The sequence below is a fragment of the Urocitellus parryii genome, chromosome 6 (assembly GCF_045843805.1).
Source record: "Urocitellus parryii isolate mUroPar1 chromosome 6, mUroPar1.hap1, whole genome shotgun sequence".
NCBI classification, from domain to species: domain Eukaryota; kingdom Metazoa; phylum Chordata; class Mammalia; order Rodentia; family Sciuridae; genus Urocitellus; species Urocitellus parryii.
The window spans coordinates 77,930,753-77,949,570 of NC_135536.1; the positions used below are offsets into that span (position 1 = coordinate 77,930,753).

At 37.4% G+C, this 18,818-nt stretch overlaps 1 protein-coding gene across 4 annotated transcripts in view; it reads left to right on the forward strand.

Annotated features, from left to right (window-relative positions):
* Nucleotides 1-810: 810 nt before the first annotated feature.
* Nucleotides 811-18,818, forward strand: part of Fermt2 (FERM domain containing kindlin 2) — an 80,598-nt gene continuing 62,590 nt past the window's right edge. For all 4 annotated transcript variants that reach the window (XM_026411023.2, XM_026411025.2, XM_026411024.2 and 1 more), the window contains exons 1-2: nucleotides 811-996; nucleotides 1,377-1,542. In XM_026411023.2, coding sequence (XP_026266808.1) covers nucleotides 1,386-1,542 — 157 coding nt within the window. In that variant the 5' untranslated portion in view covers nucleotides 811-996; nucleotides 1,377-1,385. The remainder of the gene's footprint in view (nucleotides 997-1,376; nucleotides 1,543-18,818) is intronic.

The following is an 18,818-nucleotide window of genomic DNA, read 5'->3' on the forward strand; positions in this document are numbered from 1 at the left end:
GAAATTATTTGACATGCATCTGGTTGGAGATTCCCTCCGAATGGGTTAAGAATGCAGGCAAACTTCTGGGAGTCCCGTAGGAGTTGCTGGTTGGGCCCAGTCATTGCTGGCAAAGCAATTTTTGTACTTCACCTCCCTCTGGGTTTTTTCATTCTTTTGTGAGATGTTCATGGAGTTGGCTTGGGCATTTACCTTTTAAAGTTTATACATCCCAAACTCCTCTCTTCAACTCCCGGGGTGCAGCACCTCTGGCCGCCCCGAGACTTTTGGACTCACTCCAGGCGTGGGGAAGGGGCGGGAGGACCTTGTTCCCCGAAAATGACTTTGCCCTGGGAATTTCCTGTGGCTCTTTCTCACGGACAAGCCCCCTCCTCCCGCTGGAAGTACAGACACACTGCCGCGGGCCCCCTCCTGCCCGGACCCCGCGCGCGGAAAGACGCGCCAGCCGCCCACCCGCGCCCTGGAGGAGGCCGCCGGCGCTCCCCTCGCTCCCCCTCCTCAGGTCCCGCAGCTGAGAGCCCGGATGTTGGATTCAGTCCCTGCGCTGGGTCCTTATTTCCATAAAAGGGCAGCACTCCGCAGGGCTGAGATTGCCGCCGCTGGCGCCCCCCGCCTCCCCCGCGCAGCTCCCACCCCGCGGCGTGCGCCGCCGCCCAGCCCGTCCCCCGAGTCCTCGCAGACCCCTCCCGAAGGGCGGCCGCAGGGAGGGCGGCGGAGGGCGTGAGGCCGGCGAGCGGCCCTGGGCTGCTCTGCGCAACGGCGGAGGAGGGGCAGGCGCGCCCAGCCTAGGCTGGACTGAGCTGAGGGGCGGGGAGAGAGGGGTGGAGCGCGGGGAGCCTGGCGAGGGGCAGCCACGACGGGACTCCATTAGCAGCTCGGGCCGGGAGGCAGCGCTTCGCTGGCTGAGGAGCGCAAGGCGGACGCCGCCGCCCCGTTAGCCGCCGCCCCCGCGCCTGCTGCCGCGCCAGCCCGGGTGGGGAGCGCGAGGACCGCACGGTGAGGGGCCGGCTCGGGTGGGCTCCGAGGGAGCGCGGGTGGGGAAAGGAGTGCGCAGCCCCAGGCGGCGTTTTCCCCGGCCGAGGTGCTGCAGGCCGGCAGGCGGCAGGTGAAGCCGCTGCGGTCCGCTAGGCGGGAGCCGTGTGGGGTGGGCGGTTGGGTGGCGCCGGGGTCGCCGGGGGCCGGGCAGGGCAGGGGCGCGGGCGCCGGCGCCGAGTGCAGCCGACAGCCTGGTCCCGCTGCCCTCGCTCCCCGAGTCTGCGCGAAACCCCCGCGCCTTCCACGTTCTCCCACCCTGCGGCCGACTCCTCCAATTCAGTGGGATTTGTCTTCCTTTGGGGGAGTGACGCTTACGAAAGCCACTTCCTTTGCGCTCGCAGGAAGGAGCCATGGCTCTGGACGGGATAAGGATGCCAGATGGCTGTTACGCGGATGGGACGTGGGAACTGAGTGTCCATGTGACAGACCTGAACCGCGATGTCACCCTGAGAGTGACCGGGGAGGTGCACATCGGAGGGGTGATGCTTAAGTTGGTGGAAAAGCTCGGTGAGTTGTGTGTCCCAACCGCTTCAAAGTAACGACTTCCCAGAACGGGGGGGAGGGGTGGAGATGAAAGACGGGGGGAGGGGCGGGTTTTGGAAAACTTGGCATCCCGCAAATGTTTTCTTTCTTTCTTTTTTTTTAAATGTGAAAATCTGTCAGTATTTAAGCAAATAACCTGTTTCCCTTTGCATCTTGTTTTGTTACTCTGAATGTCCATAAAGTAGCGTTTTGAGTCTCCCAATTATATGCTTAATTATGTAGTAACGGGAGGCAAGGGAACCCCTAATTCTTTACATTTGCTGACTTCACGTTGAAAGTAATGAGAATAGTATGCAAGTATATTTTGATGGGGTGATGTTATCCATTTCTTCACTGTACCTCAATGTTGGTGGCTTTGATATTGAGGATAATGCACCACCCATTTAAGAAAAGTACGGGAAATGTGGAACTACAGTAGTCAGTATGAAGTTTCTGTATTTGAACCACTATGTGATGGAGTGCATTAAAATGTTCTAGTCATCCACTCTTACAACGGGTGGGGCAGTGCTTCACAGACTTGGTATCTAGTCCGTGCTCCAAGTAAGCTATTTCTAGCATTCAGTTTTGTATTAGTAACAAACCAGTGAAAGAACTCTGTTAGACAGCAAATTTTATTTAACTGGTTCGTGGTTGACAGTATTTTCTTGAGTACAAATATATGCTGGATTGATTCTAACTCAGTCTTAAATAATGGGATACCTTACAATATGAGAGAGAAGAAAATTTTGCACCATACATTATGTTTGTGATGGAAACCATTTCAGCCGAAAGAATCAACTAAATAGATGAGATGGGTCATTTTATTTCAAGAAATGCATAGAGGACTGCCTTCCTGAGCTTTAAAATCCCTTCTGTATATAATGCAGTTGTGATAAGGTGGAATGTGTGGTATTGTCTTTTTAGGTTGGGGCTTTTTGTTTTGCCTTTTAAAACCACATTCTTAAAGTCACTCTAGTAAAGCAGTTATTTAGTAGAAATGTATTTCCTACCAAGGGAGTATTGTATACTTAACCATGTAAACTTACTGAAATAACAGTCTAATACAGTTTGCAAAACAAGATGGAATTCATTTAGTTGGACCTGCTTTGTACCCCTGCAGGAGGTTTAATTATTGAAGAACCAACTAGAAGCTCCTTACAGGATAGACTCCTCCTTAGGACTATGCATTTATTGTTTGGATCCCTAAGACATAGCTCAGGAAAGAGGGAGCTCCTAGATAACTCTTTAAAAATTAGATTTTGCTGGTTTACCCAATTAATTGTTAACAGTTTTTTATCTGATGTTAATAAATCAATCACTGTTCACAAAATATTTATGAACCTTTTTTTGTCCAACACTGGTGTGAAAGTATTTAAGGAAGAAAATAAGTATAATTGCTTATGTTTCCTTTGTTCTCCAAAGAAAACAAGCTTTCATGTCAGAGATTGCCTTATATTTAATAAGTGGACCTTATCAATGTAACTTCAATAGATTTTTTTATATTGCAAAAAAAGAGCTGTTGAAGGTGAGTGCAACAACTTAAAATTCTAGAAAGCCAGGCTTTAATGAATAAATAATGATTTCTACTATATTAAATTACATTGATTATAACTGTTTATTATGAAATCACAGTCAGAAATATAGAGAATACACCATTTATAGATAGAATTGATGTTAATTTTAAGTGACTGTGATCATAATTCAATACTGGTGTGTTTTAATTTTTTATGCAGAGAAAAGAAGCCTAATAGGATAGGAAGTGCTTTGTATATGGAAACTGCATCTTTTTGAATTGAACCAGTACTGATTCCTTCTGTATAGAAAGTGCTTGCTTTTTCAGCACAAATCTGACTTTTTTGTGTGGTGAAAATAGAACTAAATGGTTTTTTGCCCTTATTTTTAGGATTAGGTACTTTTTAAAAAAGCTATTTTGTTACCTGTTGGCAGATGGTAGAGGAGAAAGTTAGTTAGGGCAGCCTGGAAAACATCCACAAACCAGGCTAGTCAAATTAGAAAAGAATTTTGTAGTTTTTCAGGTTTGCCTGAAACTGGAATGGCCTGCCCTGGGATGTCCTGAGTTGTATCACTTGATGGTATTAAAGGGCAGACTGGATGGCTTCTTGTCAATAGTGGCTAAAGTAGATCAAAGCAGCTTACAGAGGATAGGTAAGAGGTAGAGATCATGGTAAGAATAAGGTGGCACAGGGTTTGGTATCTCAGGATTACAAAGCAGTGATGGACAATTAGTAAAATCAGGCTCCTATGGCCATGGAGCGGTTAATGATCGAAGGTATGGGAGGCAGTGTTCACTTGTATTTTCAGTCTCCACGCTGCCTGTCTGGTACCCTTCTCGATCTCATGAGAGGGTGTATGAATACCAAACGCATTATGTATTAGGTTATCTTCCTGTATAATATTCGGTGGTAGCAGTTCCCTGAGTTGCTGGGTGGGCTGGGTGCTGTGACTCGCACCTATGATCCCTGAGATCTCAGGATGACCCCTCCTTTCAACATGATATAAAATTTCATGTGCACATGTGGAAGTTTCAGGGAAGAGGCTACTTTGTTTTTATTAGATTCTCAAACATGCCTGTGATCAAAATGATTATGACACAACTATACAGCTTAGCCCTTGAGTGTCAGTTTTATTGTGAGGCTACAGTGTTCACCCCAGACTGGGACATTGTAATTCAGACAAAAATTTAAATAATGCTTCCTTAGTATGTGTGGTGATATCTTTGTATTTAGTTAATTTTACAAAGAACTTTTGCATTTCAGGTTAAGATCATTAAAATACAATTCTTAGTTTATACTAATTCAAAGATCTGAAAGGTCTTTTATAACTCTTAGTGTGAACTCATTTGTCATTTTGCATTGACTTTTTAAAACAAAATTAAAAGTATGTTATATTCTACAAATAAGTGATCTTTAGGGAATTATATCTGCTACAAAAGAAACTTTCATTTGTGGCAGTCTAGGCTAGTTTTAGACAAATGATTTTATCATTGATCCCCTCAATGCTCATGGCTCATCCTGAAAATGAAAAATTGTTATTTTCATCTATTTTTAAAAAATCAATATTGAGAGCTTTAAATAGAAGTTTTAAATTTCACTGCAGTTTTTTGTTTAAAACAAATTTTAAAACATAATGTTTTTAAAGAAAAAGTTAAAATATTAATCATTAATCATAAGGATTAAAAACATAAAAGTCAAAGAATAAAATTTAAAATTAATTGTATTCAAAAATAAATTTTGTGGGAAGGGGCCCAATTTTATAGGAATCCTCTGGAAATCATTGAGAAGTATTAAAGAAAACAATTCCACACAGTGGGTTCAGAGCTTAAGGAACAGTGAAAATTCTAAATATCAAAGAAATGCTTAGTTTTACTATTTACTGGATTTTTTCACTGAGTTTTTATATCACTTTATAAAATTATTTTCTTAAAACTTGAGTATGCAATTGAATTTCTACTTTTCTATGAAAATTCATTTTAAATGGAGAGTAAGGAATTTATAATAATATGGTGCTTACTGAATGGAAGACTTCACGAATGCTTAAATCTGAGAAATTGACTAGATGACTTCTGAATTTCTTATAGCACTGATTCTATGAGTAGGAGGAATGTTGAAATTGGGTTAGATCAGGGTAAGTAAAATAGAGGGGGAAAATGCCGTTCAGGGGACTCAGGAGTAACTAAAAAGAAATATATGGAGTTGATTTAGAAAAATTGAGGATTATGTTTCTGAGTGTGGCCTTTAGAAAGAAGTCATCCCTTCTTTAAAATGCATCATATCCTTGTCATATAATAACAAAATAAAATGTGTTGGTGTTCCATGATCAAATTAGGCTGTGAGGTTAGCACATATGACCTAAAAAAGAAATTCTAATAAAATAACCATTAAAAAATTTTAAAGTGATTGTTAAGTATGGTGTATATTCTTTGCCTCTCATAGAAGTGCAAAATAGTTAGTTTTTTCTTCAGGAACTGCAAAAATAAGTTTCTTTAGTTGAACATCAGATGGAGAAAGTTGGCTTACATTAGGAACTTTGACACACACACACTTTAAATACTAGGATCAGCTTGACAGGATGCACTGAGGGGGAGAGGCATGTGAAACTAACTGGACAGCTCCCTTCTCATAGTTGGGCGTAGTGCTCCCTGGGGCAAATGCCTATGCTTATTTATTGGAGTAGCATCTATGTTATTGAAATCCTCTGCTTTTCCCTTTGAGGTCTATGGTTGAATTCATGGAAATTAAATCATAATGCAGCCTTTCTGCATTCATGGTGAAATTAAGTTTGTAAGAAAAATTTAAAAATCTTTGAGGATAGGATAGAAGAAACATTAAATGGTAAAATTATATTAAAGTGAATTTAGTTATATCTGTTAGCAAGCTTACTCAGTATTTCAAACACTGTAAATGATCCATAGGAACTAAATATTAAATTTTATGTTTCTTAAAAATAGCTCCTTAAAAATGGAGGACAGTACATAAATTTTAATATCCTGAAAGGACCTAATAAAATACAAACTATTCCTGGATACATTATATATTATTTGCTGCTTACCACCCCCACCCTGCCCCACCATATTTTATACCCAGTTTTTAATATAAAATAGAAGTGGGCTAGGTGCCATAACTCATGCCTATAATCCTTCTGGAAGCTGAGGCAGGAAGATCAAAAAGTTTGACTCCAGCCTGGGTAGCATGACCCTGTCTCAAAATAAAAGGACGGGGAGCGTGCCTCAGTGGTAGAAGGTCTATGGGTTCTGTCTCCAGTACTACAAATAAATAAAGTACTGTTTGATTCTAACTCAGGTTAATTTATTATAGAGACATTGAAAAGAATATCTGTTTTATTCAGTTACAAAAGACTTTATTGGAAACATCTTAATAGCTTTTGAAGAAAATTTTGAAATTGAAATTTTTGAAGAAAATATTTAAAGTTTTGCCTTCTATCTTCAATTTTTTAAACTTTCTAAAGTTAATAATTCACTGAGCACTCTAATTATTTAGATCACTTGTTAGCATTTTGACATTTGATTTCTCTATGTGTAGTCATCATGCATCTTTTGAAGCCATTTGAGTAATTTGTAGACATTATAACTTTTCATCCCTAAATTCTTAAATATGTGAAACCTTAAGAACTAAGACATTCTCCTATATTGTGTACTTACCAAATTCCGGAAATTTAACATTGATTTAGTACTACTATCTAATATGCATCTGTATTCAAGTTTTGTCCCAGTAATGGCCATTTTTTCCATCCAATATCTCATTCCACTTAATTGTCATCAAAAAATTGGTTTCTTAATCTCTTCTAATATACAGAATGTCCACCATATCTAGAATCCTAGAAGAGTGTATAAGTGGCTTGTTAATATTACATTAGGGTACATGTAAAATAATAGTATGTTTCTAGACTTCATAGACATCCTCAAGCCATTGCTTTACTTTTCAAAAGGTTTTTGTTGATGTGAATTTCACTTAATACACGCACACTCGTGCACACATGCACACACACACGTACATATTTTAATTTAGTACTAGGGCTCAAATTCAGGGCCTTACACATGCTAGGCAAGTGCCATACCACTAAGATATATCCTCAGCCCCTCACTTGATATTTTTATAAGTTCTCTTTCTGTACTTTATCTTTAAAATTTAGTTTACTTGTAAGCTTACTATTAAATAGACTATTGATGATATTTTTATTTGATTGATTAATTAATTGAGATGGAGTCTTGCTTTGTTGCCCTGCTGGTATCCAATTCTTGGACTCGAGAATCCTCCCACCTCAGCCTCTTGAGTAGCTAGGACCACAAGGCACCTGCAACCAAGCGCAGCTATTGTTAATCTTTTTAGATAGCATTGATTATAGATTTCCCACAATGTCAGCTTTCCTTAGATGGTCTTTGTTGCTAATGGATATACAGATCCGTAAGAAAAAAATGTGTTGCCTAGTTTGTCAAAAGATCTAATGTAAGCTTCTGGCCTGGCACTTAGTTTGTGTAATCCTTAGACAACCAAATCTGACCTCTGAAATGTGGGGTTTTGACTTTGTAAAATTCTCATAGGTTCTGGTGAGAATTGAATAAGATAATATATATTAAAGTGCTTTCTATAAACCATAGTGCTATATGGAGGAGAGTGACTACTTTCCCAGTAGCATTAAAGTATCTGAGCATAGTAAACTGAGGAGAAAAAAGGAAAGAGGGTTAAAATGTAATCTAGAATATTTAGTAAATTCCAGCTTTACTAGTAAGGAATTAGATCCCTCAGAAATATCTTACTTTGGCACTGTTTTGTGTCCAAGAAGAAAAATAGCTATCATTCCACTCTTTCCCTTGCTTTCAAACACACACCTGATTCTGTAATGTAACAAAAGAACTATTTAACTGCTATTTTCTTGAGATTTCTGAAATGCAGTGGACAAATAAGTGGATGAAGATATTTCAGGGATTTGAAAAATTTATAACCACGAAATCTCCAGTAGCAAATTAATTCTCTGCTTAACATGTTTTGTAAGAGCAATGTTTTTTATTCATTTAGAACAAAGGAATGATATAAAATTATTTCTTGGCACATGAAAACATTGGGCCTGTTTAGAAATTAATGAAAGTAGTTTCAGAAAAAAGTTAATGTATACAGTATTACAGAAATAAAAATTAATGCTAATACCATGATATATCTTTTTTAGAAAAGATATACATACTATATAAAGTAAACAAGAACTGTGAAAGAAATAATTTTTGTTTTTCCAATTAAGAGATGTGACATTCAGCTTGGATTTGTGGTTACAAATTTATACCCATTATAATATATTCTTAACAAATTATTTGCATAATTTTTTTCCTGTTAATGTTTTTCTTAAGGTTAAGTTTATCGAGGTATAATTTACATAGAGCACAATTTATCCTTTTTAGGTATTAAGAAATCAGTCATGCAAAAATACCACAATCAAGATACAGAATGTTTTACAGTACCTCAGAAAGTTTTCCTAGTGTTCATTTTAATCAGTCTAATCCCTTAGTTCCAGCCCTTGAAGACCACTGATAGTTTGCCCTTTCTAGACTGTCCTGTCATTGGAACCATACAGTGTAAAAAGTTGCATGAATTTGATCTCGTTCACTTAGCATAGTACATTTTAGATTCATTCACATATTTGTATGCTTTAATTTCTTTTATTGCTGAGTATTAGTCAATTAAATGAACTTGCACCACAGTTTTATCCATTCAGTAATTGAAAAACATTTTGAGGTTTTTCCAGTTTTCAGAGCTTATGAATAAGACTGCCATAAACATTTATGTGAACATATTTTTCATTTCTCTTAGATAACCACCTAGGGGTGGGATTGCTAGATAGGACCCACATACATGCTGAAAGTTTTAGAAAAATGCCAGACTTTGCAGAGTTACCACATCATTTTGCATTCCTGTCAGCTAGACTTCCATTTGGTTGGAGTCCTCCTCAGCACTCACTATTATCAGGGTTTGTTATTTTAACAGTTCTGATAACCAAGAGGTGGTATCACCTTGTGATTTTAATTTGCATTTCTCTAATGACTAATGATGCTGGGGAGCTTTTTCACATGCTTATTTGCCATTATGTTTCTTAGGTTAAATGTCTTCAATCTTTCTGCTTTGTTGAAAGAAAAAGTTTGTTTACTTTCTTGTTGAGTTTTTAAGAGTTCATTGTGTATTCTAGATACTAGTCATTTGTCAATTCTATGTTTCCCTGTCATTTATTTTCCACTTTATTTTTTTTTAGTTGTTGATGGACCTTTATTTTATTTATTTGTATTGTGGTCCTGAGAATTGAACCCAATGCCTCAGGCACGCTAGGCAAGTGCATTACCACTGAGCCCCAGCCCCTATTTTCTACTTTCTTAAAGCAGTATCCTTCAAAGAGCAGAAGCTCTTAATTTTGACAATTATTTTCTTTGCCTAACCAAGGTTGAAAAAAATTGTCTTATAAGCCTAGTGGGTTGTGAGGCTGAGGGAGGAGGATAATGAGTTCAAAGCCAGCGTCAACAAAAGTGAGGCGCTAAGCAACTCAGTGAGACCCTGTCTCTAAATAAAATACAAAATAGGGCTGGGAATGTGGCCCAGTGGTTGAGTGTCCCCTGAGTTCAATCCCCAAAATGTCTTATAAATTATATATTTTATATTTTATTTTTATTTTTTAGAGAGAGAGAGAGATAATTTTTAATATTTATTTTTTAGCTTTCGGCGGACACAACATCTTTGTTTGTATGTGATGCTGAGGATCAAACCCGGGCCGCACGCATGCCAGGCGAGCGCACTACTGCTTGAGCCACATCTCCAGCCCTATATTTTATATTTTAAAAGAAGGAATATATGAGGTAGAATAGTCATTGTGTATCAGAATGAAAACAGTTGCATTATACCATCTTAAATAATTGCATTGTGCCTATTATTTAAAATGGTATAATGCAACTGTTTTCATTTAAATTGCATTGTGCCTATTTAAAACATAATTATAATTTCAAATTTGAAAAAACATTAGATTTTAGTTTTATGTCTTTGCTTATAAAGAAGATATCCACAGCTAGACAGGTAGAGTATGCCTGTAATCCCAGCAGTTTAGGAGGCTGAGTCAGGAGTATCGAAAGTTCAATGTCAACTTCAACAATTTAGCAAGGCCATAAGCAACTTAGTGAAACCCTGTCTCAAAATAAAAAGCAGGCTGTGGCTGTGGCTCTGTGATTATGCACCCCTGGGTTCAATCCATGGTACCAAAAAACAAAGAAAGAAAGAAGATGTCTACAACACTACTATTGTGGGTAAGAGTCAGTATTCAAATTTTAGCATATTTTTCTTTGAAAATGTTACACTTATTTATTTGTAGTGACTGGCCTAGAGTTACATAGTATGCAAAATTTTTAAAAAATTAATTAAAAATTGGGCTGGGATTGTGGCTCAGCAGTAAAGCACTCGCCTAGCACGGGCAGGAACCGGGTTCGATCCTCAGCACCACATTAAAAAAATTAATAATAAAGGCATTGTGTTGTGTCCATCTACATCAAAAAATAAATATTTTAAAAAATTAATTAAAATTATATCTTGTATTTTTTTTCAATTTCAGAAATTGTTTTTTACGTGGATTAGTGTATATGAAAGGGAAAGGGAGAGAAACAGTAAATGAATAAAACGAGAGGTTTTCATTTGGATTTTCTTTCATAGTTCAGGTTTCATATTCATCCATTCTCTAAGTATATAAAGACTGACCAATAACAGGGTATCCTTGGGTGACCAAGGCACACTTTTCAGGGTTACCAAGCTGATAAGCACTAGTCCAGAAGACATGACATTTACTCTAGAATTTGTAATGAATCTCTTCTTGGCCCTCCAACTCTTATTTTTATGTCATTCTGTAATTTTAAAATGCATCAGGCATTTTAAAGATCAATTGTAATTTCAAAGCATCAGTATAATATTTTTGATGTCTTTTTCTTAATGGGATACTCAGTTATGAATAAAACACTAATAAAGTGCCAGCATTATTGATTGTAGATGAGGTTGTCTGTTGGATAAGTGCCTCCCGGCTTAATGGTCCTTAATGTAGTGCCTGGGTTCAGATTTAAGAATTTCACAACATTTGAAATTAAAAGTAACTTGAAAAATAAATGATTGTTCTATCAGTTTTAAAAACTGTATGCAAGGTAATGGATTCTGTTACTGTGACAGAATGCTCTCGTTATGGAGCATAGACTGAGGGGCAGCCCGCTTCTGTCAGAACCCTGACTGTACCATATACTACTGCATGACATTGGCATGTGTGACTTATTACCTGTCACATGGAGAAAATAATAATAGGCTTATTATAAGAATTGAGTTTGTTAATACATTTGAAGTATTAGAATAGCTGTAATGTTGATACAGTTCAGACTATTTTAGTGGTTTGAAAATTTTTCCTTTATATTGAGCTAGAGAAATAATATATTTTATAAAGCATTGAGAATGTGTCTTTTATAAAGTTAAGTTAAAAGGTACCAATTTATCCTTTGTCATATTAGGAATGTGTTATAACTTTGCTGCCTTTTGTCACTATGAGTTATGAAGAAATACGAAGGTTTTAGAAGTGATTGATTTTGTGCTTTAAAATATATACAATTATTTATAACCTGTGCTCCCATGGAGAAGATTTCCATAAATTTAGTACTCTAGTTAGAGAAATGCCTTCTTTCAAAGGTAAATTTAGTGATTAAGAACTTAGTCTAAGATATGCCACTTAAGTACTTATATATGACATTGGGCAAGTCATGTTAACCTCTCCTGGTTATTTAATCTCAGCTTTAATTTACTTATTTCTTGGAATTAATTTATTGGCTAAATATGGTGTTAAAAAAATTAACAGAATCTCTGGTAGCTAATAGGATGGTCAAGAAAATGTTATCCTTCAGATACCCTTCAAATACTAGTATCCTTTAAATATTATAATTCAAAACATAAATTTGAATTACAGTTTTAAGTATTCTAATTGTAATGTTTACCCTTTTGTCAAAACTTTTTAAAGAGATTTTCTTTTGTCACCTGTAGAACGGTTGTGAAGTCTCTGGGTAGCTTCCCTAAAGCCATACTATCTGGGTTCGAATACTAGCTTCACTACATTAAAAACTGTACAATCTTGTGCCAAATTTCTTAACATCCCTGACTTAGTTTCCTTGTGAGTAAAATGAGGCTTACAATATGTTTACCATGTAGGTAAATTTGTGAAGGTTCAATGCTGACACATGTGTAAAGCTCTTAGAATTTGTTCTTGGCATATAATAAATAGTTAAAATAATTATTATGATTTTTTGAGGATTCTATTGGGGCTAGGAGCATTCCATTATTAAATATCTCATGAATGCTGGAAATAAATGTCTTAAAGAACTTGAAATAGCAAAAAGAAGTCTTAGGGTGAGATGGGACATGTAAATATGCTTGCATAACGATGATCCTCAACACTCAGGCCATAGTTTTGGTAGGTTGTAGAGGTATATATATATATATAAAACGTGAGACTTGTGTAGGGAATGAGATGTACATGAATTTGACCTTATTAACAGTAGCAACAGCTAACAGTTGTGGAAGGCCAGCATTGTTTCAGGTAGTGCACTATAGTTCCTGTTCTTACTGTGAGCAGTTTTCTAGTAACAGAGTGAAAACAGAAGATTGCTTTGAGTCAATAGTCTGCTTGAGAAATGCCAAATAATTGGCACTTGAGTACAGGAAGCTGATGGAGAGTTAGAAGCTTGAATAATGACTGGCTTATTTGAAGAGGGCCAGATTGAAAATTTAGGAAGAAAGGCATTCTGGGTTGGGCACTGCCACATGTATAGTATGTTATAGATTAGTTTGGAGAAGTAAAATATTGCTTATAGAAAGCAAAGATAAAATTGAGTACAAAATGATATTCATTTATTCTTTCATTTGTTCCTTCATTGACCCACTTAGTATTTTTAAATAAGAACCTGCTGAATGCCAGAGACTGTACTATAAACAGGAGGAACTAAATTAACCTATTCCTTACCCTCATTCAACTTACAGTCTTAGGGGAAGATAATCTTTAAATAGTAATTACTATAATATGATGACTGTTATGGAAAATGAAATAGCTAAGGACATGGATACTGGGGACCCTGGCCTATTTTATGGGAAAGGATTTTAGACCTGAAGGTATTAGAATTTGTTAGTAGTTTCTGAGAAAAACTTAAAAATGTCAAAGCCAATAAAATATTCTTACTAAATTGCTTAATTTTTGAACTATGAATAAGCTCTAGTGCCTTGGATTACCTTTAAAAGACAAATCCAGTTAGAATTTAATCCTAAATCTCATGGACTCATGCCCTGTCTTCTGAGAACTATGCTAGTTTGAACCAAAAGAACAGTAAGTTTTCAGGACTGAACAGTATTACCCATCCTTGGAAAAAGAATAATTGGCAAACCATCTTTATGTTTGTGTATACCCTGCAATGGTGTTCATGGCTTAAGTGATCAGAAAAAACTTCAACTACTGAGTATATATTGTGTCAGATAATGCATTGAAGTAAACAGACATTATTATTTTGAATTTATAATTTTAAAAAGCTATTTGTCAAATTTAGATGATCTCTGTTTTGAAGAATGAATTCCTAAATTTTTTATCAAGTAACTATGTGGAAAAAATAATTTTTTCATTTTTTATTAGAAGTTTGGTTTCTTAGTCTGCTATAATTTCTTAACTTGCTAATTAAATGGCATAGCCAAAAATATTTATTTCTCATAGCTCTAGAGTATGAGGTGTCTAAGATCAAGGTCCAGCCTGGTTGGGCTCTGTTCCTGGTTTCTCACATGGGAATGGGTACTAGCTCTCTTGTCTTCTCTGAGGACAATAATCCCATCAGGAGGGCTCTGACATTTGTGACTTGATCATTCTATGCCAGGCCCTGGGCTCTGCCTTACAAGGATGAATAAAATCAAAGACTTTTCATCTAGTGGGGAAATTAGTTACATAAAATAATTTATAACAAAGTGTGATATATTATTCACAGTACTAAGGTGCACGTCGCTTCTTTGACAAGGTGGTCAGTGAAGATTCAGAAGTGATAACATTTGGACTTGTCTGGATAATATTTGGACTTGTCTGGAGTTTGGATTTGTTTTGTTTGGAGAGGAGCCCTGGAGAGTGACCCAGGAGCACTTTACCACAGAGTACAATCTACAGTCCATTTTATTTGTGTTTCGAGACAGAGTCTTGCTGAGTTGCTGAGGCTGGCCTTGAATTTGTGATCCTCTTGCCTCGGCATCCCAAATTGTTCAGATTACTAATGTGTGCCTGAAGTTAGGATCTTGGCAATTTGTTGATGGGAAGAGGAAAAGGTATTCAAATGAGTACCAATTTGTTCCACAGATGAAGCCTGAACATGAGGTGCACCAGGGATAACCAGTACCCCTAGACAAGGAATCTTAATATTAGTTGTTTGTGCTCACACTCAACACATCCAGCTTGCTTCTCTTCTGAATAACTTTTTATTGTGGTTAATGGAGTGATCAGAGTGCCACCACTATAGTCACACTGATCTCAACTCAAATCCTAACTCCTGTCATGCTAGCTTTATGCCTTTGGCCAAGTTTTATAATTTCTCTATCCTTTGTGTTTCTCATAAAACTGATATTATAATGGTATTTACTTGTTTTCTTTCTTGTGAGAATTATTTCAAGTGCCTGGTACATAAAATGTTAAACAGATTTTAGTGCACTTATTTCACCCATTTAATTATTAAGCTGGGAACTTTCTAGTTCACCTTTACTTTCCAGCTGTCCTCTCTAATCTTCGATAAATATCATTGAGACCTGTGATTCTAACTTAGACATTTCCCTCACATTTGGTTCCTTCTCTTCAGCTTTTGCTTTACGTCAGACACTCTTCCCCAGAATATTGCAGTAAATTTCATGCTGCCAGACTCCCATTTCTAATTCACTGTCCATAATCACATCACAATAGTGTTCATGAAGAAATCTTATTGAGAGCCTCTGATGTCCATAGAACTGTTTCTCTTAGCACATGTTTGACTCTTGCATTTTTTTCCCCATACTGAGGATTAAACCCAGGGGTACTCTCTACCACTGAATTATATCCCCAACACTTTTTATTTTTATTTTGAGGAAGGATCTTGCTGAGTTACCCAGTGAGAGTTACAAGATCTTGAACTTGCTATTTTCCTGCCTCAGCCTCCTGAGTCCCTAGGATTATAGGCATGCCCCACCATACCTGGCTGAGTCCCCATTTGTTCTAAGTCCTTGGTGAAATGCCATCTCTTCTTCAGAGCCTAATTATTTTTCACATTTAAAGTTGGTTGTTTCTGTGATACTTTGTTCTCTTACCTTTTAGCTCATTTTACTTGCTTCTCACTTGGATTGTAAGTACTTCTAGGTTAGCAAGTCTTAGAGATTATTATATTTTCTAGGCTGCCATATGATAGGTACCTGGGAAATATTTATAAAGTCACTTATTAATTGAGTACCTGAAGTGGGCAACATTCTTCATGTATTTGCCCCCTTTTCCCTTTTTGAAGGTCTAAGTACCAAAGAGACAAGGACAAGAGAGCAATTCTAAAATCAAGGCAGGGGAATGGGAGGTCCCTTGATCCTCAATTCTGAAATTAAAGGAGTCTGGGAGGAGTGAGACCTAAGGGGTGAGAATAAGAGATTGTGAGAATGCTGAAATTAAGATTTAATGTCCTCTGCATTTCAGTAAATATTAGGGATAATATTGTGGCCATTTAAAAATGTATTTAAGCTTTAATTTTACTTGTCGACCCTGTATACATTACTGGCAATACAGTTTCACTAGAAATATTAGAAGAGTTGAAGTGCAGTTTTAGGTATTAGAAAGGAAAGCAAGTTAGAACTCTTCTGTTTTCATTAGCTTGGCAGAGGAAAGAAACCCTGACCTTCGGCATCAAATTGTAGCTGGGAAAGAGACAGGTTAATATCTAAAGTTTGTGGAAAGAGAAATCCAGAGTAACCGAGTGCCCTGCAGGTCCATACTCAGCAGGAACCCCTTGTCTGCCTTACAGCTTACCAGCTTGTATCCATCAGGTACCACTGCTAGCAGTCTTCCTTAGATCTCAGGTTGAAACATTTGACTATATAGTCTGCAAAAAGCCTTATGAAATGATGATCCTCTAGTACATTGTTGTTAGAAATACAGTTGGTAGTTTGGGTTGGATAACTAAGAGTCTTTTTGGAACCTAAATAATATTTATGGTTTCTTTGATGCAAATATGAATCCAAAGACATACCAATTAACTTTCGGAACATAATAATTTTGCATAGTAAGTATTGTCTTGAACAGAAGAATTTATCATTTTTAGCAGATGTGAGACAGAAGCCAATTCCATTTCCCGTTTCTAGGGCAATCTGCTACTTTTGTAGTTAGTATGGAAGAATGTTGTAATTCCAAATTTGAAGAAAAATGTATTTTTTTCCAAAGATTCAAATAAATTAGTAAATTATATACTGTTTTTCTTGCTGATTTAAAAATAATTTTCTTATTTAATTCCAATAATGTTTTCTTGGAATAATGAGGGCTCTTTAAAATTTTCAAAATGAATTTATTCCTTTATTACATATTTGCTAAGCATTGTGCCAAATGCTAAAAATATAATGGTGATGGAAGTAGATTCCTACCTCTCAAAGTTTACAGTCTACGAAGGAAGACAAACAGACCCCCTTCACACATACACACACACAACACCCTCACAAACAAGTCAAACACAAAATTTGATAGGTAATACCCCCATTGTGCTAAAATAGAGAGGACATTGGAGGGCTTTTCTTAGGTAGGTTTTATGATTTGGATAATGTCCCCCAAAGACCCATGAGTTTATTGAAAGTGTGTCCCCCGCCTATGGTACTATTTGGAGGTGATGAAATTTTTAGGAGGTGGGGCCTAGGATAGGAAGTTGGGGGTGTGCCCTAGAAAGAGATATTATTGAGACCTGAGCTGTTCTTCCTCTCTCTTTGCTTTGTGACTACTGTGTTTACTAGGGGCAAGCACCTCCTTCTTCATTACACTCCCTCCATGATGTACTTGCCTTGCCACAGACCCAAAGGCAACAGGGTCAACCAGCCATGGACTGAGACCTCTGAAACCAGGAGCCAAAATAAACCTTTTCTCCTTAAAAGTTGATTATCTCAGGTATTTATCATAGTAATGGGAAACTGACTAACACAGTAGTTAAAAAGTAGTTTAAAAGGGCTTGTTTTCTAAAGCCTTCTGAAGGCTTCTCTGGAACTTAAAGTAAAATCTGAAAGATGAGGGGGAATTCAACATTCTAAGACTGGAATAGTGTATGCATAAGGCAATAAGGCAGAAAAGAGCTTATTTTTTAGAGATTCTTTCTTGTAACTAAAATCCAGTATGGCTGAAGCAGAGGAAGAGTAGCACAGGATAAATTTGGAGGAGAACACAGACCCTATTATCTGGAGCTTTGTAGGCCATAATAAGACATTTGGATTTTATTTAAATGCAATCGGAAGCTGTTGAAAAGGATTTTAAGCAGAAGAATGACATGAAAGTGCTAACTAGATCATTCTGGCTGTTGTATAGAAAATGCTGAATGGAATCAAGGCAACCATTTAGAAGGCTGTTGATAGTTAAGAGATGCTGGTGGTCTGAGATAGGGTGGTAGTGCCAGTGGAGGCTGAAGTGAAACTGGAATTGACAGGACTTGTTGATAAATATGGGAAATGAGAGACAGAGAATATCGGTGACTTTAGATTCACTGCTTGAGGAACTGGGTTGATAGTTTGTGCTATTTACTAGCACAAACTATTTACTAGGGGGAAATTGAGCTAAGTTTTAGATATATTAATTTCTTGCTGGGGATGTAGCTCAGCACCAAAAGAAAAAAATTGCAATATCTGTGAGACATCCAGATGCAGATGTGAAATGCTCAGTAGATGTTACAAGCTGGCACTCTAAGCAGAAGGTTGGGCTGGAAATATAGTTAGGAAAGTAAGTTTGTCGAGGTTTTTAAAACTGGGGGAGTGGATATAATACCTAGAGAGTTACTGTAAGGAGAGAAGCATGTGGTTCATAGAAGATGGTAAGGGCAGCAGACCACAGGTAGTAAGATTGTTTTTATACAGAACTAGGAGAAGAGACCCTTTTTTCATCCTAACATAAAAACAGGAGGTCCATCTGCATACAGATTCAAGAAGGTTTGTAGGCTTAGTTTACATGAAGCTGAAATAATTCCAGTCTGATGGCTCCTGTATTTACTTTTTCAGTAGAATCCATGGTTGTCTACTGAGAAGTTTGAGGATGCTCAGAAGTTTGAGGATGTTGATAAGTGTGATGTAGTGTTGGACAGAAGAAACACAATAAGTTGGCCTCTGATGTCTTTTTTTTTTTTTTTTTTAAGAAGCAGAACTTTTACAAATTTCCACTATCTGTTTAATATTTATTGTTTTAGTTTTCGGCGGACACAACATCTTTATTTGTATGTGGTGCTGAGGATCGAATCCAGCACTGCGCGCATGCCAGGCAAGCGCACTACAGCTTGAGCCACATCCCTAGCCCGGCCTGTGATGTCTTAAACCTTGTTGACCATTAAATTTTTAGTAATTGCTTTAATGTACCTTGTGAAATGAAAGAGAGATGGTCTTCTTAAGTTTAATAGATGAATGACTAGGTTAGTATAGGTAAATGGTGTGAGGAAATGGTCTGAAAATCTTATATGGAAGGCAGGATTGGCCTGTGAT